At 59.8% G+C, this 14610-nt stretch overlaps 1 protein-coding gene across 1 annotated transcript in view; it reads left to right on the top strand.

Moving 5' to 3' along the window:
- Nucleotides 1-3680: 3680 nt before the first annotated feature.
- SPNS3 (sphingolipid transporter 3 (putative)) overlaps nt 3681-14610 on the top strand; it is a 32789-nt gene continuing 21859 nt past the window's right edge. The window contains exons 1-7 of the mRNA XM_032840026.1: nt 3681-4047; nt 6845-6910; nt 10835-10971; nt 11442-11593; nt 12223-12289; nt 12897-13045; nt 13825-13977. Coding sequence (XP_032695917.1) covers nt 3810-4047; nt 6845-6910; nt 10835-10971; nt 11442-11593; nt 12223-12289; nt 12897-13045; nt 13825-13977 — 962 coding nt within the window. The 5' untranslated portion in view covers nt 3681-3809. The remainder of the gene's footprint in view (nt 4048-6844; nt 6911-10834; nt 10972-11441; nt 11594-12222; nt 12290-12896; nt 13046-13824; nt 13978-14610) is intronic.

Below are 14610 nucleotides of genomic sequence, written 5' to 3' on the forward strand. Positions count from 1 at the left end.
CGAGTTCTGGGCAGTTTTCAAGGATGACCTTGTCTATGGCACAGCAACCACGCAGCCGCCGGAGCAGGGGTGCGTGCTGGCAGGACCCGGATCGCGGGTGAGCAGCCTGGGCTGTGCGGACCCGAGGGACGCCCAGTGACCTAGCCCTGTGGGCAGGCCCTCAGCCCTGGGGCTGCTTGGCTCTTCTTCCAGGGCCTGATTCTGAGCTTCCCCGTGCTGTGCCAAGACCACCCCACCCCCTGGGCAGCGGGAGCGCCCCTGACCCGCAGTAGTAAAGGCCAGCCTCCTCCTCCCCAGATGCCTCCTATGAGTCCCCCCTGCCCCCACACTGGGCCAGCGGGGAAATCTCCACGCACTTGACCCCGATGGTTCGATGGTTCATTGCATGACTGTCCCTGTGAGGACCCTGAGGCCCACAGGGGTTGTGGCCTTGCTCTAGGCACAGCTCGGAAGAAGCGAAGTTGGAACTTGAGCCCTGGCTGGTCGTCCTGCAAAGCTCACGTTCTTGACGTGTCTCCAGACCGGCTTTTTCTTGGCTTGCTTTAGCGCCTTTTAAAAAGTCGCAGTGAACTTCACATAATGTTAAGACTTTAAACATTTCAGAGCACACGGTCCAGCGGATCCAGTGGCATTTGGTCCTTTCAGTGTTGTGACACCACCACCTCTGTCCGGTTCCGACACATCCCATGGCCCAGGCGAGACCCCAAACCCACCTAGCATGTCCTGCTCCTCCCCAGCCCCTGACAACCACGAGTCTGCTTTCTGTGTCTGTGACCTTAACCATCCGGAATATTTTGCATAAATGGAATCACACAGTGTGTGACCCTGGTGCGTGATTTCTGTCACTTAGCATAGTGTTTCAAGGGTCAGTGTGCAGCCGCGAGGATCAGGACCCCATCCCTTTTTGTGCCTGGACAATATTTCGTTGCATGCACAACCTGCATTTGGTTTGCTTGTTTTTTTGTTTGTTTGCTCTTGGTAGGCAGCAAAGTTTATCAAGTGATAGTGAAGTTGATTGAAAGATAGAGTACAAACTCCAGAAGAGGGAGGGGACCCGAGAGGGCTGGCCACTTTGCCTGTTTACCAGCTAGTGGGTTTTTGGGACGTTTCCGCCTTTGGGCAATGGCAAGTAGTGCTTCTGTGGACAATCATGGGCGTGTACTTGCCCGAGTCCCTGTTTTCAACCCTTCTGTGTATACACTTAGGAGCGGAATTGCTGGTCGTGGGGGTAATTCTAAGTTTGACCTTTTGGAGAACCACTACAGTGTTTTCCACAGAGGCCGAACCATTTTCCATTCCCACCAGCAATGTATGAGGGTTTTAATTTACCCACACATCCACACCAAACTTGTTATTTTTTTTTAATGAAAAAAATTTTACTCCCAGTCATCTTAGTGTGTGTGAGTGGGTTTCTCATTGTTTTTTTTTTTTTTTTTAAGAGACAAAGCATCTTCCATGACACTATTCCAGTGAGAACACTTGCAGACCCAAAGCACAGCCCACCTGGGAACTGCTCAAAGGACGTCCATCTTCGTTGTGGTGCTGACTAGCCTTTCCTTAGGGCTGAGCGACCGTGAGCATCTCTTCACACGCACGTTGGCCCTTTGTGCATCCTTGCAGAAACATCTATCCAAGTCTGCTGCCTGTTCCTAATTGGGTTGCTCATCATTTTGTGCTTTGCTTATTGGGAAATAATCTCCGGCTTATAGAAAAATTACAATATGGTACGGAAAACCCACGCCAACTTTACCCAAACTCATCTCCTCTTCACATCTTGCCCCATCGGCTCTTGTGCGGTCTCTACCTTTTTTCCCCTGAATGACTTGAGGGCCAGTTGCATATACCGCAGTTGTTACCCTTATATACTTCGGCATAAGGTCTTCATCTACAAGGCATGTCACCGTCATCAATTTCAGTAGGACCATGCTGGCGTCTGTCTTCCGGGTCTCCTGTCTTGTCAGCTGATCCAGTAACACTCGATTCCCTCCAGTGCAGAACCCGGTCTGGACACCCTGTTGCACTAACTTATCACAGCTCTTCCATCTCCTTTAATCTAAATAAGCCCTTGGTCTTCCTGAGTCCTTGAGGACTTTGGTATTTTGGATAATACCCTTCCTTAAAGGGGCATCTGGATGGTTTAGTTGGTTAAGTGTCCGACTCTTGATTTCAACTCTGGTCCTGATTGCAGGGTTGTGGGATCGAGCCCCATGTCGGGCTTCCTGCTCGGCGGGCAGTCTGCTTGGGGTTCTCCCTCCCTTTGCCCCTCCCCACCCCCATGTGCACGCTCTTTCTCAAGGAAATAAATAAATCTTAAACAGTGAATACAGTCTCTTCTGAGAAGATCGTGTTCCACACCTGCACCGTGCAGTCTAGCAGTTGCAACCTTGGTATTGACCCAAGGGAGTGGAACCCAGAGCGCACGCAAGCACCTGCACACAGATGGTGTGGATGGCTTTATTTACAACCACCAGAACATGCAGTCCACCAACATGTCCTCTAGCAGATGAACGGATAAATAAAACGTGGTCCACCCAGACAATGGCGGGTTATGCAGCATAAACATTAGTGACTCCCCAAGCCATGACATGACACGGAAGCCCTGTCAATGCGTGTTGCTGAGTGAACAAGGCAGTCTGGAGGGGCTCCCTACTGTTGATTCTGACCCTGCGGCTTCCTGGAAGACACAGCTACGGGGCGGTCCAACAGGAGTGCTTGCCAGGGGCGGGCAGGGACGTGGACAGTGCACAGAGGAATTTTAGGGCAATGGAACTTCCCTGCGTGGTACTCTAAGGACAGATAGACCTCAGACCCTATTCTAACCCCCAGAACGTGCACCATCAAGACCAAACCCTGATGTAAGTGATGGGCGTTGGGTTACAATGACATGTGAGCGTAGGCTCATCAGTCATCACAATGTGCCTGTGGTGGGGGTGTTGACAGTGGGGGAGACCATGGGTGTGAGGGGGCAGCGGGTGAGTGAGAGAACCAGCCGGCTGCTCAATCTTGGTTGGTCCTAAAGCTTCCCTAGAACATAGTCTAGTAAAAACAATACCGTGTCCCGCGATTTGGGTGTGTCTGACGTTTCCTTATTAGATTAGGATGGTGGATTGCTGACGGGAACCCTGCCTCGGTGACATGGGGCCAGCTCGGAGCCTCTGGGGGGAGACGCACACGCCCTCTGCTCTTGGCGGTGGTGTTCCTTTAATCTTTGGTCTGGACATTGCCTGGTTCCTCTACCGCACGGTTACGGCCCCAATAAACATCCTGTAAAGAGACCCTTGGAGACTGTGCCGTACCCAGCCCCTCTTCCAACCCACCCCCTGGATTTTGAATCCGTTGTGCTCCTGGCAACAGCCCTTCCACCACTCCTCACTCCTCTGTTCCCCGCCGTGGGGCCCCAGAGCAGAGCAGGTGCCTCACTCCCAGCTGGGTGCCGCTCTCCCGGCCAGCACCCAGCCTTCCCGGTTCGGCCCAGCTCATGTCCTGCGCTCGCCGCCCAGGTCCTGAGCGGGCAGCCCTTGAACCTCTTTTGGAGACTAGGGCTCCGAAGACTCAACTCATTTCCTGTCGCATGAAGCTTCTCTTCCTCACTGCAGCCGCCAAAGCCACAGTCTAGGTCGAGGGGACCGTCATGTCCGGCCACCCAGATGGGCCCCCCCCATGGGCCTCAGAGCTGGGGCTGGTGAAACCTTGGGGGCCAGTCGGGGGCGGGCTCGGCAGGAACCTGCGATAAGATGCTGAGCAGTTAGGGCAGCTGCTCTGAGGTCGGGAGGCCGGGAGCCCACAGGAAGTGACTCGGTGCAGAGCCCATGGGCCTCTGCCCCGACACCTCCGGGACAGGAACTCAGGCTGGCACGGCTGGCGGCATGTCGGCAGAGAGCTGGGTGCCCAGGCCGGGCAGGCAGCCTGGAGCCTCAGGCGCAGGTGCGTGGGCCCCCCGGATGGCGTCCGGCCCCTGGAGCCTGTCCCGCGGGAGAGCTCATGCGGCCGCCGCAGTCCTCTGCTACGTCAACCTGCTCAACTACATGAACTGGTTCATCGTCGCAGGTGAGGTGGCCCCGGCGGACAGCACCCTGGGAAGCACCTGTGGCCAGCAGCTCACAGCTGCCCAGCCCCCGGCCAGCACCGCACGCCCACAGGGCCCCATGTCCTGCAGACCATCCCCTTGTGCAGGGCAGCCCTGCTCTTCTCAGCCTTGGAGGGGTTCCAGCCAAGTCCCAACGGGGTGGGGGGGCGCACAGAGGTCCCAGCCCAGCCCCCACCCAGGCGTGTGCACATAGCGGGGCGGTGAGGGCCGCAGGGAGGGCCGCTCCTTTGCGGGAAGGCCTGGAGGTTCGGGTGGGACGCTGAGGGAGGCCATGGCAGGCAGGGTGGGCCGGAGATAGGGGGCCGTGTGCTTCTGGGACTGGGGGTTGTGTGCAGGCCTCGCATATTCCGACCTCTTTCCTGGAGGCCCTGAGGCACCCGCCTGCTCTTCTCACCCACATTCACCTAACTCATTCATTCGCACATCCAATCAAGACGTAACCCCCTTTTCTCTCTCCATCATTGAATCATTCAAGACCGACTGAATGACCCTGTGGGCGTGGAGACCCAGGGAGGGTCCCTCCATTGGTTCCAGAGCTTGGGAATGCCCACGTCGTGGGGCCAAGGGAAGCCCAGACCGGGCTGGGTGGGGGGCTGTATGGGGTCACATGCAGCAGCCCTGAGGCCAGGACCCTGGCGCACCAGACACAGGCTCAGCCCACCAGGCAGGGACAGAGCAAGCAGGATGTGAGCTATAGACGCAGGTCTATCTCTGGGGAGCTCAGAGGGCGCACACAGGACTGAGCAGGCTGGACGTTTGCCTGGTGACCCTGGGACAGCAACTGAGGGTTCTGGCCGAACTCAGAATCGGGGGCATTTGGGTGGGTCTGAAGCTGAGAAAGTTGGGAGGCAGGAGGTGGGGTGAGGGGAGGGTGATGGGCGAGGGGTCAGCGTGGGCCCAGGTGATGGAGTGGGGGGTGTGCTCTGGCGAGGTGGCCAGAGTGGAGACGGCAGGGATTGCTTAAAATGGTCTTGGGACCAGATCACAGGCTTTCTAGGTGCCATGCTGGGATCCTGGGGCCTTCTGTTGAGGCAATGGGGGGCCACAGACAATTTTGGGGTGGGGAGACAAGAATGAGATCGGTGCAGGCAGAACAAGCCCGGGGTTCCGGTTCCGGGACTGCTGCGATGGGTTAGGCAGAGGCCCGAGTGGGTGTGGAGGTGTGTGGGGCCAGGGGCCAAGCTGAGCCTGGAGGGGTAGAGAGGCACGGTGGCCCCGCAGGATGCGGAGGCCCCGAGTCCCGCCAGCGGAGGCCCTTCCTGTTGGGACTTCCTCCCATAGGGTGGAAAGCAGGGCCGAGGTCACTTGCCGAGACGAAGGAGGCCCGGAGAAGTGAAACCATGCAGGGTGAGCGGCAGGGACCCCTGGGGTGGGTGGTTTTCCCTGCAGCTCCAATGCCTTCAGCTGAAGGGGAGGCTGGGTCCACTCCCGGCCCCGGAGGGCTGGGAGGAGCCCGGGAGCAGATACAACCCAGGGCAAGTCCTCTGTCTTATTTGTGTGATTAATGATATTAAAAAGGAAGGACGAAGGGACAGGCTGGGACGGCTGCATGCTGCGGCATTCGAGCCCAAAGCAAATGTCTCAACAAGAATCTTGTACTTGGTTTCTCTGCTTCTTGGCCCTGCTGACAGGTCTTGGAGGTGTGGGTGGGACCCTATCCTCCCCACGGCCTGGGCATTTCTGCAGACCCCATTTGTGGGCAAAGGGGACTGCCTCTGGCTGGGATGCCCGCAGCACAGCCGTGGGCGTGGCTAGAGCCCCGTGGGGACCCTGACGGCCCCTGCCTCTGAGGGGACCTGCAGACACCTGCAGGGTCCAGCTCGGGTGCCGGCTCATAACCGAATGACCGCAAGGATTGCTAAGGGCTTCCTGATGCTGGGGCCTGAGCCTCCCAGCTCAGCTAAGCAGGTGCCTCCACTCTGACGAAGCCCTGCTGAAGTATTGCCAAAGGCTGAGGGGCGCTGCATTGGCCTGTGGCCTGGGGGGACCTTGGAAGGTCTTTCGAGGACCGGCTGATGTGCAGCAAGGGCCTGTCTCCCTCAGGGAGTTGGGGCTAAGATCAGACCCAAGTGGGACCTGTCTCTGAGGCTCTTGGGGGCACCGTCTCTCTGCTCATGCCTCCGGAAACGCATGCTTGTGTGTGTGCACGTGCAGCCCAGGGCATGTGTGTCTTGGTGTGTCCGTGCTCACGCAGGTATGTACATCCAGGAATGACTGGAGTTTGTACCGAAGCGGGGCTGCCTAGTCATTAGCACTGTAGTCTAAGTAAGTTGTGCACTGTGCAGCAACAGGGAGCCGTCGGTCCCTTGGAAGAGGATGTGAACAGCAGCCCCTCGTGCATGCAAATGCAAGCAGGCCTGTGGCATGCAGACTCCGTGTGCGGGCCCGCGTGTGTGTGTGTCTGTGCCCCAAGAGTGTGTTTCTCTGTGCATGCCCATTTGTGTGGACGGATGTGGATCTGTGTGTCTGCTTCTCTGTCCCGGGGTGGGTGCTCGTGCGTGAACATGAGCGTGCGTTTGGGCCTCTGGGGTACGTGTTCCTGTATGTGTGTTGATGTGTGTCTGTCTCTCTGGGCGCCGGTCCCCCCATCTGCACGCATGTGTGCTTGCATGTGCGTGGGAGGGAGAGGACGAAAACAGTGGGCCGCGTTCTGTGCTGTGCTGGTCAGCTGGGGCCCCATCCCACAGGCGGGCCAGCTGCCCTTAGAGGCCCAGGGGGCCCCTTCCCACATCCTGAGCGCTGTCTGTCTGTCCACAGGGATGCTGCTGGACGTACAGAACTTTTTTCAGATCAGCGATAGCAATGCCGGTCTGCTTCAGACAGGTAAGGACTGAGTCCTTGCTCTGGAGCTGGGGCCCGGGGCTCATGCTGGAGTGGGGGTCAGGCTGAGCCCCGCCGCGGACCCCTGACACAGAGGAGGGGCACTGAGGATACATGGGGTTGGCTGTGAGGGCCAGCGTGGGTGGGAGGACGGAGAAGGTGGGCTGAGCCCTGGCACCTGAGCAGCTGTCTTGGGTTTGAGCGCTGGTGCTGCTGAAGGAGCAGGGGCATGGGGCTGGAGAGCCTCAGGCCGTGCTGACGGGTCACTCATCCCTGCCCGGCTCAGCGCAGTGCCGGAGACTGGCTGGGGCTGGGCAATCCTGCTGTGGGCTTTCCTCCATGGACCTGAAATTTCTGGCCTGCAGAACACAGACGGACGGACAGACAGAGATCTGTATTTGCCACATGGGCTCATATGGGGTCCAGGAGTGGGGAGCAGCGACACCTCCCATTCCAAGGTCACACACAAACACGTAACTAGCCCATGCATGGCTCCTGCCTGTGCTCCCCTCCCATAACAGTCTGCAACCCCAAACCTCAGAACAAGTCTCTTAGGCTGGGGTGTGGGGCCCCCGGGGGGGCCAAAAACACTTTCTTGGGTCCACATGAGCAGAGTTTTGAAAGAATCCAGTTACAGACCCTCAAGCCTGGGTTTTTCTTTCCTAAAATGGACCCATCTGAGAAAAAGCCTCTGGTTCTTCCTTCCCACCTCCGTTCAAGCAGAGACCATCCCTCTTCCCTATTCTGAGTGTTTCTTTAGTGCCCTGCCCTGGGGTGAGAAAGCCTCCGGGGTGCCAGAAAGAGGGGATCCCCACGGGTGCTCGGCTTCTGTGGGGCGGGCCGTGGAAGCCAGGCAGAGAGCGTGTCAGGAGAAACTCACTGGGGAGGCAGGCCACACGCCCGTGGCCCAGCGCCAAGCCTTATCTGGCTGTCCTGCTGGCGCGACGGCCAATTTATCTAGGATTTACAGTTCAGAAGGGAGATGTCTCACGGATGGGTGTCAACACATTTATTTCAATTAGCAAAGATGAAGCCAGCATTTTAACATCTTTCTGACAGGCAGTAGGCCTGATTTGTTGGCTTGATCTGGCAAATAAGGACTGGTTTTGCCCTTTAGAGCCAATGTGAGGAGACAGCAGCCTTTTCCCGTCAGGGATCGGGTGGGGTCAGTGATCACATCACATTTCCCAATGTGACCCGCAGCCCCAAGGATTTGGATGAAAATATAGTCAAAAAATACAATAGTGGTGGAAATCACATCCTTTGCAATATTTAAACTTATGACAAGGATGTTTTAAATGTCGGCTGAACACACGTGTAAGGGTACATAGTTCGAGAAGCTTCTCTCTTAAGGCCCTGGGCAAAGAGCCAGCAGACCTTGGCTTTAGACCACGTGTGTTTTCCAACCGCTCTTGTCTCGAGGCAGAGGCCAGCAGCGGGTGCCGACCTTCGAGGAGCCAAAGAGAGACCCTCTGGGCTCAGTCCCCACAACCTTCTAGATTACACAGATGATGGCCGTTGAGTCACGATCCATCTTGCCTGGTCCTCCCCCTGCTTGGTGAGCAGGGTTGTCACCACGAGGCTCCCATAAGTGAGATGCCGTGGAGAGAGAAGCATGTGCACGTGTATGCAAGTGTGGGGTTGGTTGTGCACATGCCCGGGGTGTGCAGTGGGTGAAGGGAGGGTCACCACAGCACTGCAGCCCCGAGAGGTGTGTGGAGAGAGCAGGGGGCTGGAGGCCTGACGACCAGGCTCTGTCTCTCCCGTGACCTTGGGGGAGTCTTCACCTTCCCCGGTCATGGTGTAAGACCTCATGTAAGACCCAAGCCCCCCGCCGCTGTTTGTCCACAGGGTGCAGAACGCAGGAAGCCCCTAACTGAGAGGGCATGGCTCAGCTGTAAGATGGGGCAGAGGGTGCGGTCAGTGGCAGTCCGACCGGCCCCTCCCAATGTTAAGGAGGCTCCTGGGGTTGGTCCACTGATGGGTAATATCTAAAACCAGCACTGATGTGGCCTTCACCGCGTGCCAGACACCGTCTCAAGTGCCCTGTGAGACCAACCCATTCACCCTTCACAACAACCCCACAGGGTTGGGGATTCTTGTTATGGTTGTGCCCGTTCTCCCCATGACAAACCTGAGCCACAGAGAGGCTGTGGGCTTGCTGAAGTTCCCGCAGCCGGGATTCAAGTCCTGGAAGCTGCCTGTAGAGCCCTCCTGTTCACCCCCTGCTCCTTCACTCCTTCCATTTTGTCTCCCAACTCAGCGAATCTGGAGCTGCCAGGAGCCGGGGCGTGCACCTGTGTGAGGGTGCCTTCCCCCCAGGGCAGCTTTCTCCATCTCAGGGCATCTGCGGGGTGAAGCTGTTTATATCTATAAGGGATCCCTGCCCCAAACCTCATAAAACTATTAGAGGATTCAGGGAAATATTTTTACAACCTTCGGGGAGAGAAGATACACCTTAAGAAGACAAACAACCCTGGCCAGAGGAAGAGTGATAGGTTTGAGTCTACGGAAGCTACACTCTTCCGTAGGAAGGCAGTTGACACCACAAATGCAGTTAGAGACGACAATGGGCGGCAGTTATGAGGCGGTCACCTAAAGCTAGGCGCTGCCTGTCCTACGCTTTGTTTCATTTCATTTTCTCTGTAACCTTCTGTGGGAAGCACAGTTACCATTTCCTATCACTGACTGGAGGGGGACAGAAGAGTTAAGGAGCTTGCTCACAGGCACACAGGTTAGGGTTAGGGTTAGGGTTGTCTTTGGTTCAGGGTGAGAGCCCAGGTCGTCTAGCCCCACGATCTGCATGGTAATTTCAAACGGCAGAGGATGTGAGCTCGGGAACCTGCTCAGCTTCACTGGACAGACGGACGATGCAGACTGAAATACCAGAGAGACACTGTCCGCTTTTCAACCGTTCAAGGAGCAAAAACAGCGCGACCGATGCGTCAGGTGCCAGCCGGGGGCATGGCACGCGCTTCTGTGCCCGCGGACACGGATACGGCCGTGTTGGCAGAAGCTGTTAAATTCTAAACGCCACGGACACCGAGGACCATTTTCTGTGGGGGTATTCGGCCGAACCGTATTAAATTGCCAGGTTTTGTGGGTCAAAACCGGCCTAATTTCTGCAAACGCGTGCGGCTCAGCGGGATGCTAGAGCAGCCCGGGGAGGTGGGAGGGGCTGGGACCGCGCGGGGCGGAGCTGGCGCTCACTCGGCTCGGGCCGCGTCAATCATCTGCGCTCAGCGAATGGAGGCCGGGCGTGGGGGGGGGGCCTCGGCGGAGGCGGGTCCAAGCCGTCCGCAGCACCTGCCGAGAGGGGACCAGAGCCACGAGGGTCCCAGTGCGCGCGGCGAGTCCCGAAGACGTGCGGCAGCTTCTTCCGCTCGCCGCGGGTCGGAGGGTCCGCTTCACTGAGTGAGCAGCACCACGGACGGGGTCCGGGACTGGCCGCCGACCCCGCGAAACCCTGCTGGTGGCCGAGCCACGGGCCGACCGCCCTCGCCTCCCATCCCCCCCACCGCCCCAGCAGGGGTGCGGCAGCAAAATCGGACCTGCAGGCCGGCGAGAGGAGGGGGGTTCTGCAGAGACAGGGTCCGGGCAGGGAGCCCTGGGGGCCCCCGAGCTGCCCCGTGGCCGCGTCCGACCTCACTCCGGGCCACAGCCCTGCGGGCACTTGGGGGGCTGCTCAGAGCGGTGCACTGAGCCCGCCCGGCCCTCCACTCCCCTTCCCAGTCCCCTGACTCTGGGCGTTGGGGTATGGGTTAGGCGGAGATCGGGGGGTTGGGGTACATTTTCCTCCTCCTGGCCCCCGCCCACTGCTGCGGTGCCCACTGTGGCATCCGAGCCCGGTCCCTCGTGGGGGCCAGGAGGCCCGCGCGCCCGCTCGCCGCAGCGGGGGATGCATGCGGCCCTGCTCGTCCCCTCCAGTCTTCGTCTGCTGCCTGCTGCTGTCCGCACCGGTGTTCGGCTACCTGGGCGACCGCCACAGCCGCAAAGCCGCGCTGAGTATTGGGATCCTGCTCTGGTCGGGGGCAGGTCTCTCCAGCTCCTTCATCTCCCCCCAGGTAGGTGCCCACACCCCTGCCAGGCCCCTGGGGACCTGCCCACGCCTGGTTTCTCCCTTGGAAAGGCGGATGCGCTGGCCTCCGTCCATTCCGGGCTCCAGGCTGGCGGCAGGGGAGCCCTCCAGGGCCTAGGGAGGACCCCCTTAGATGCTGTCCACGGGAGCCTTCCTCTCCTGCACGACCCGCTGCTGCCTGTGGGGGGCGTGTGCGGGTGACCGCTACTGTCCACGGGAACTGGCCTGCAGGGCAAAGGTTGACGCTCAGAAAAAGGGCTCCCTGGGCACGGGGCTGTTGGTGGCTGCAGGCATCAGCAGGGGGCGCCCGTGTGATGCTGGGGGTCCTGGCGGGGAAGCTAGCCATGGGTCTTTAGCCCCCGGCCCCTCCTCCCCTGGGGGCATGTGTCCACACTCTGGTCCCTCCCCCCATGGGTGATCCTGGGACTCACTGGGGTCTTGTTTTTCCTTGCCCAGTATTCCTGGCTCTTCTTCCTATCCCGGGGGGTCGTGGGCATAGGCTCGGCCAGCTTCTCCACCATCGCGCCCACTGTCCTGGGCGACCTCTTTGTGAGGGACCAGCGGACCCGGGTGCTGGCCGTCTTCTACATCTTTATCCCTGTTGGAAGGTTGGTACCACCCAGGACCCACTTCCCTAGGTGGTAAACTGAGGCCCACAGGAGCCAGGACAGAAGCTGGACTGGAGATGGAATTTGCATCCCAGCCCTCCCCCTTCCTTGCCATGTCCCTTTACTTCTTTGGGCCTCAGTTTCCTCATCTGTAAAGGTGGCGAGGACACAGGCCGGTGGGCTGTCTTAAGGGTTAGATATAATAGAGGTGTTCCCTCTACCCTAGGACACTGGGGAAGGCCCGCTTGGTGCGTGTGTAGGCCTGGGCCAGGCACCCCTGGGGCGGTGAGGGTGGGGGCGGGTTTGTGTAGGTCAGAGTGGGATTTGCAATCTGACCTCTGAGCTCTAATCCGGGTTTCCTGGAATCGCCTGACTCAGGCAGGGCTGAGCCGTGGGTCTTCAGATAGGGCCACACTGGGCAGTGGTGCAGGGGATGGGCCTGGAGCCAGAGGTCACCAGTGACTTGACCAAGGGCAGCGGACACCTGGGCCTCACGTGGCTCACGTTTCCCGTGACAGGGCTGTGAGCAGCAGCAGCTCCTTGGGTGGGGGCCCCAGCTCAGGCTGGCCTTGCCGGCTTGTACCTGCCCCCCACCCTCACTGCCTGTCCTCCTTGCCCCTCTATCGCAGTGGTCTGGGCTACGTGCTGGGGTCAGCCGTGTTGCAGCTGACTGGGAGCTGGCGTTGGGCCTTCCGAGTGAGTCCAGCCTCCTCTTCTTCCCTCCAATCCCCCTGGGCCGGCAGGGACTTTCCAGCCTCCCGTGGCCTTAGCCACGTGGCATGGTCGCTGGCGCCGTGGGAGGGATCAGACCTTGGCAGCTTCAGACATTCGATGGAACATGGCTGTGGAGGTCACAGCCCTGGGTTCAGATGCTGGCTTCTGGGTTTGCTATCGGTGTGAGCTCAGGAAAGCGGCTTGTAACGTGGGTGGGGGGTGTATGTGCTGCATCGTGGGGTCTTGGGGAGGGACAGCCAAGGGTGGGAACAGCCTGGGGCAGAACAGACCTGGCGGGCTCAGTTGCTGAGTCCTCCTGGTCGGGCTCATGAGCCCTAAGGGAGTCGTGTCTACTGGACACATTAAAGGGAGTCCTAAGGGGACACTACTCCGCAGAGAGGTTGTGCTCCTAGGGGTGAGGAAATGTCAAGCTTTCTGTATACCCAGCAGCCAAGAAGTGAGCCCCCTGCCCCGCCCCCAGGGCACAGAGCCCCCCAGACCCTGGGCCACGTGGCTCGTCACCGGCAGGAGCTCCTGCGTCCCGGGTGTGATTGTGTGGTCCTGAGCTTCCGGGCCCTCCCATGCCCAGGTCATGCCTTGCCTGGAAGCGGTGGCCTTGATCCTGCTTATCGTGCTGGTTCCAGACCCGCCCAGGGGAGCTGCTGAGAAGCAGGAAGAGGTGGCCGTGGGGGACCCGAGGAGCAGCTGGTGTGAGGATGTCAGTTACCTGGGGAGAAAGTGAGTGTCCCCGCTCCTCCCTGCATGTCACTGAAAACCCCCGTCTGCCCAGCAGCCCCGCCCGGCCCCGCCCGGCCTCAGGGAGCCCCAAGGATCACAGCCTTCTCCCTCCTCTGAGCTCACCAATGGAGACACCCCTCCCTCACTTGGAGGCCCCCTTCTCGCCCTGCCATGGGACAGTAGGGGCTGGGAAGGAGGCGGTGCGAGCCTGGATGCTGGCTCGGTCGCTGCCTTATCCCCGAGTGACCTGAGACTTGGAACCTTACTCCCTTCCTTTATTCAATGGACGCAATTCTCCCAGGGCTGCCGGGGGGATGCTGGGAGTTCATCACTCACCTCTGCAGGCCTCGTGGGAGTGCGTCCATCCGTGTTCCGGGCATGGGTGGGGAGGCAGACAGGAGTCAACCGCACTCCCAAGCCTCCTGATTTACTGGAATGTGGGGCGCGGACGGGACTGGCTCTCTTTGATACAGAGCCATGCGGCCGGTGGAGGGCACTTGGAGGAAGGTGGGGGCAGCGGGGACAGCTTCCTGGAGAATGTGCTCTTGGCTTGGGGCCTTCTGGGAGGGGGAGAGCTGGTCCCACAGAGATCAGGGAGGAAGGGCCGGCGAGAAGGAACGCGTGGAGGGGGGAGTGCAGGGCTCGTGGGCGACACCATGAGGATCTGGAGCACTCGGGGGGCCAGAGTGTCCCCGGGATGGGGCGGCGCGTGACAGGAGCAGCCAGCCCGCAGCCCTGGTCCTCTCCCAGGGTCTCAGCCAGGACACTTTCTCTTGCAGCTGGAGTTTTGTGTGGTCGACCCTTGGGGTGACGGCCATAGCCTTTGTGACTGGAGCCCTGGGCTTCTGGGCCCCCAAGTTTCTGTTCGAGGCCCGTGTGGTGCATGGACTGCAGCCTCCCTGCCTCCAGGATCCGTGCAACAGCCAGGACAGGTGAGGGTCCTCCGGGAGTCCCGGGCGCCGCCCCGGTCAGACGCCCCCGAGCTCAGCGTCTCCGTGCAGAAACTAGGACTCGGGACCTCGGCGGCACGGCAGGCCCAGATCTGCTCCGGCTGAGGTCCTAGGGCTCTGGGGGGCCACAGGCAAGGAGCCTCATCCCCTCTGGGCCCCAGTTCTCCCGCTCTTGGGCTGCTGTGGGGGTCCGGGAGGCACTTGGTAGGGGAATGAGGCTTCTGTGGGGCCTGTGGGACGATGGGACCCATGGTGTGAGGCCTTCCCGGTTCATAGATGGCAAATCAAGGTCTGGGGATGCCGTATCCCTTCCGGGGCTGGGCAGTTTGCACGTGTACTCACGTGTTCTCTGCCTCGTCTGGGGCCCCAAGTGTCCCGAGAAAGCTGCCAGAATGTCGGGGTGGGGGAAAAAGCCATCCAGAGGGCAGTGTCCTCCTGTCCCCACCTCGTCCCATGCTGTGCCCAGGCCAACATCTCTCCAGCTCAGCCCCGGGCCCCCGTCACTCCCTTTCTCCTCCTCCTCCTCCTCATCTCCGCTTGGCTTCTCAGTCCCCAGAGGCTGAGCTCCTCGAGGCTCAGGGACATGGTGTGTAGCCCCCTGACACCCGTTTCCCC

The sequence above is a fragment of the Lontra canadensis genome, unplaced genomic scaffold (assembly GCF_010015895.1).
Source record: "Lontra canadensis isolate GAN:19392208 unplaced genomic scaffold, GSC_riverotter_1.0 scaffold110, whole genome shotgun sequence".
NCBI classification, from domain to species: domain Eukaryota; kingdom Metazoa; phylum Chordata; class Mammalia; order Carnivora; family Mustelidae; genus Lontra; species Lontra canadensis.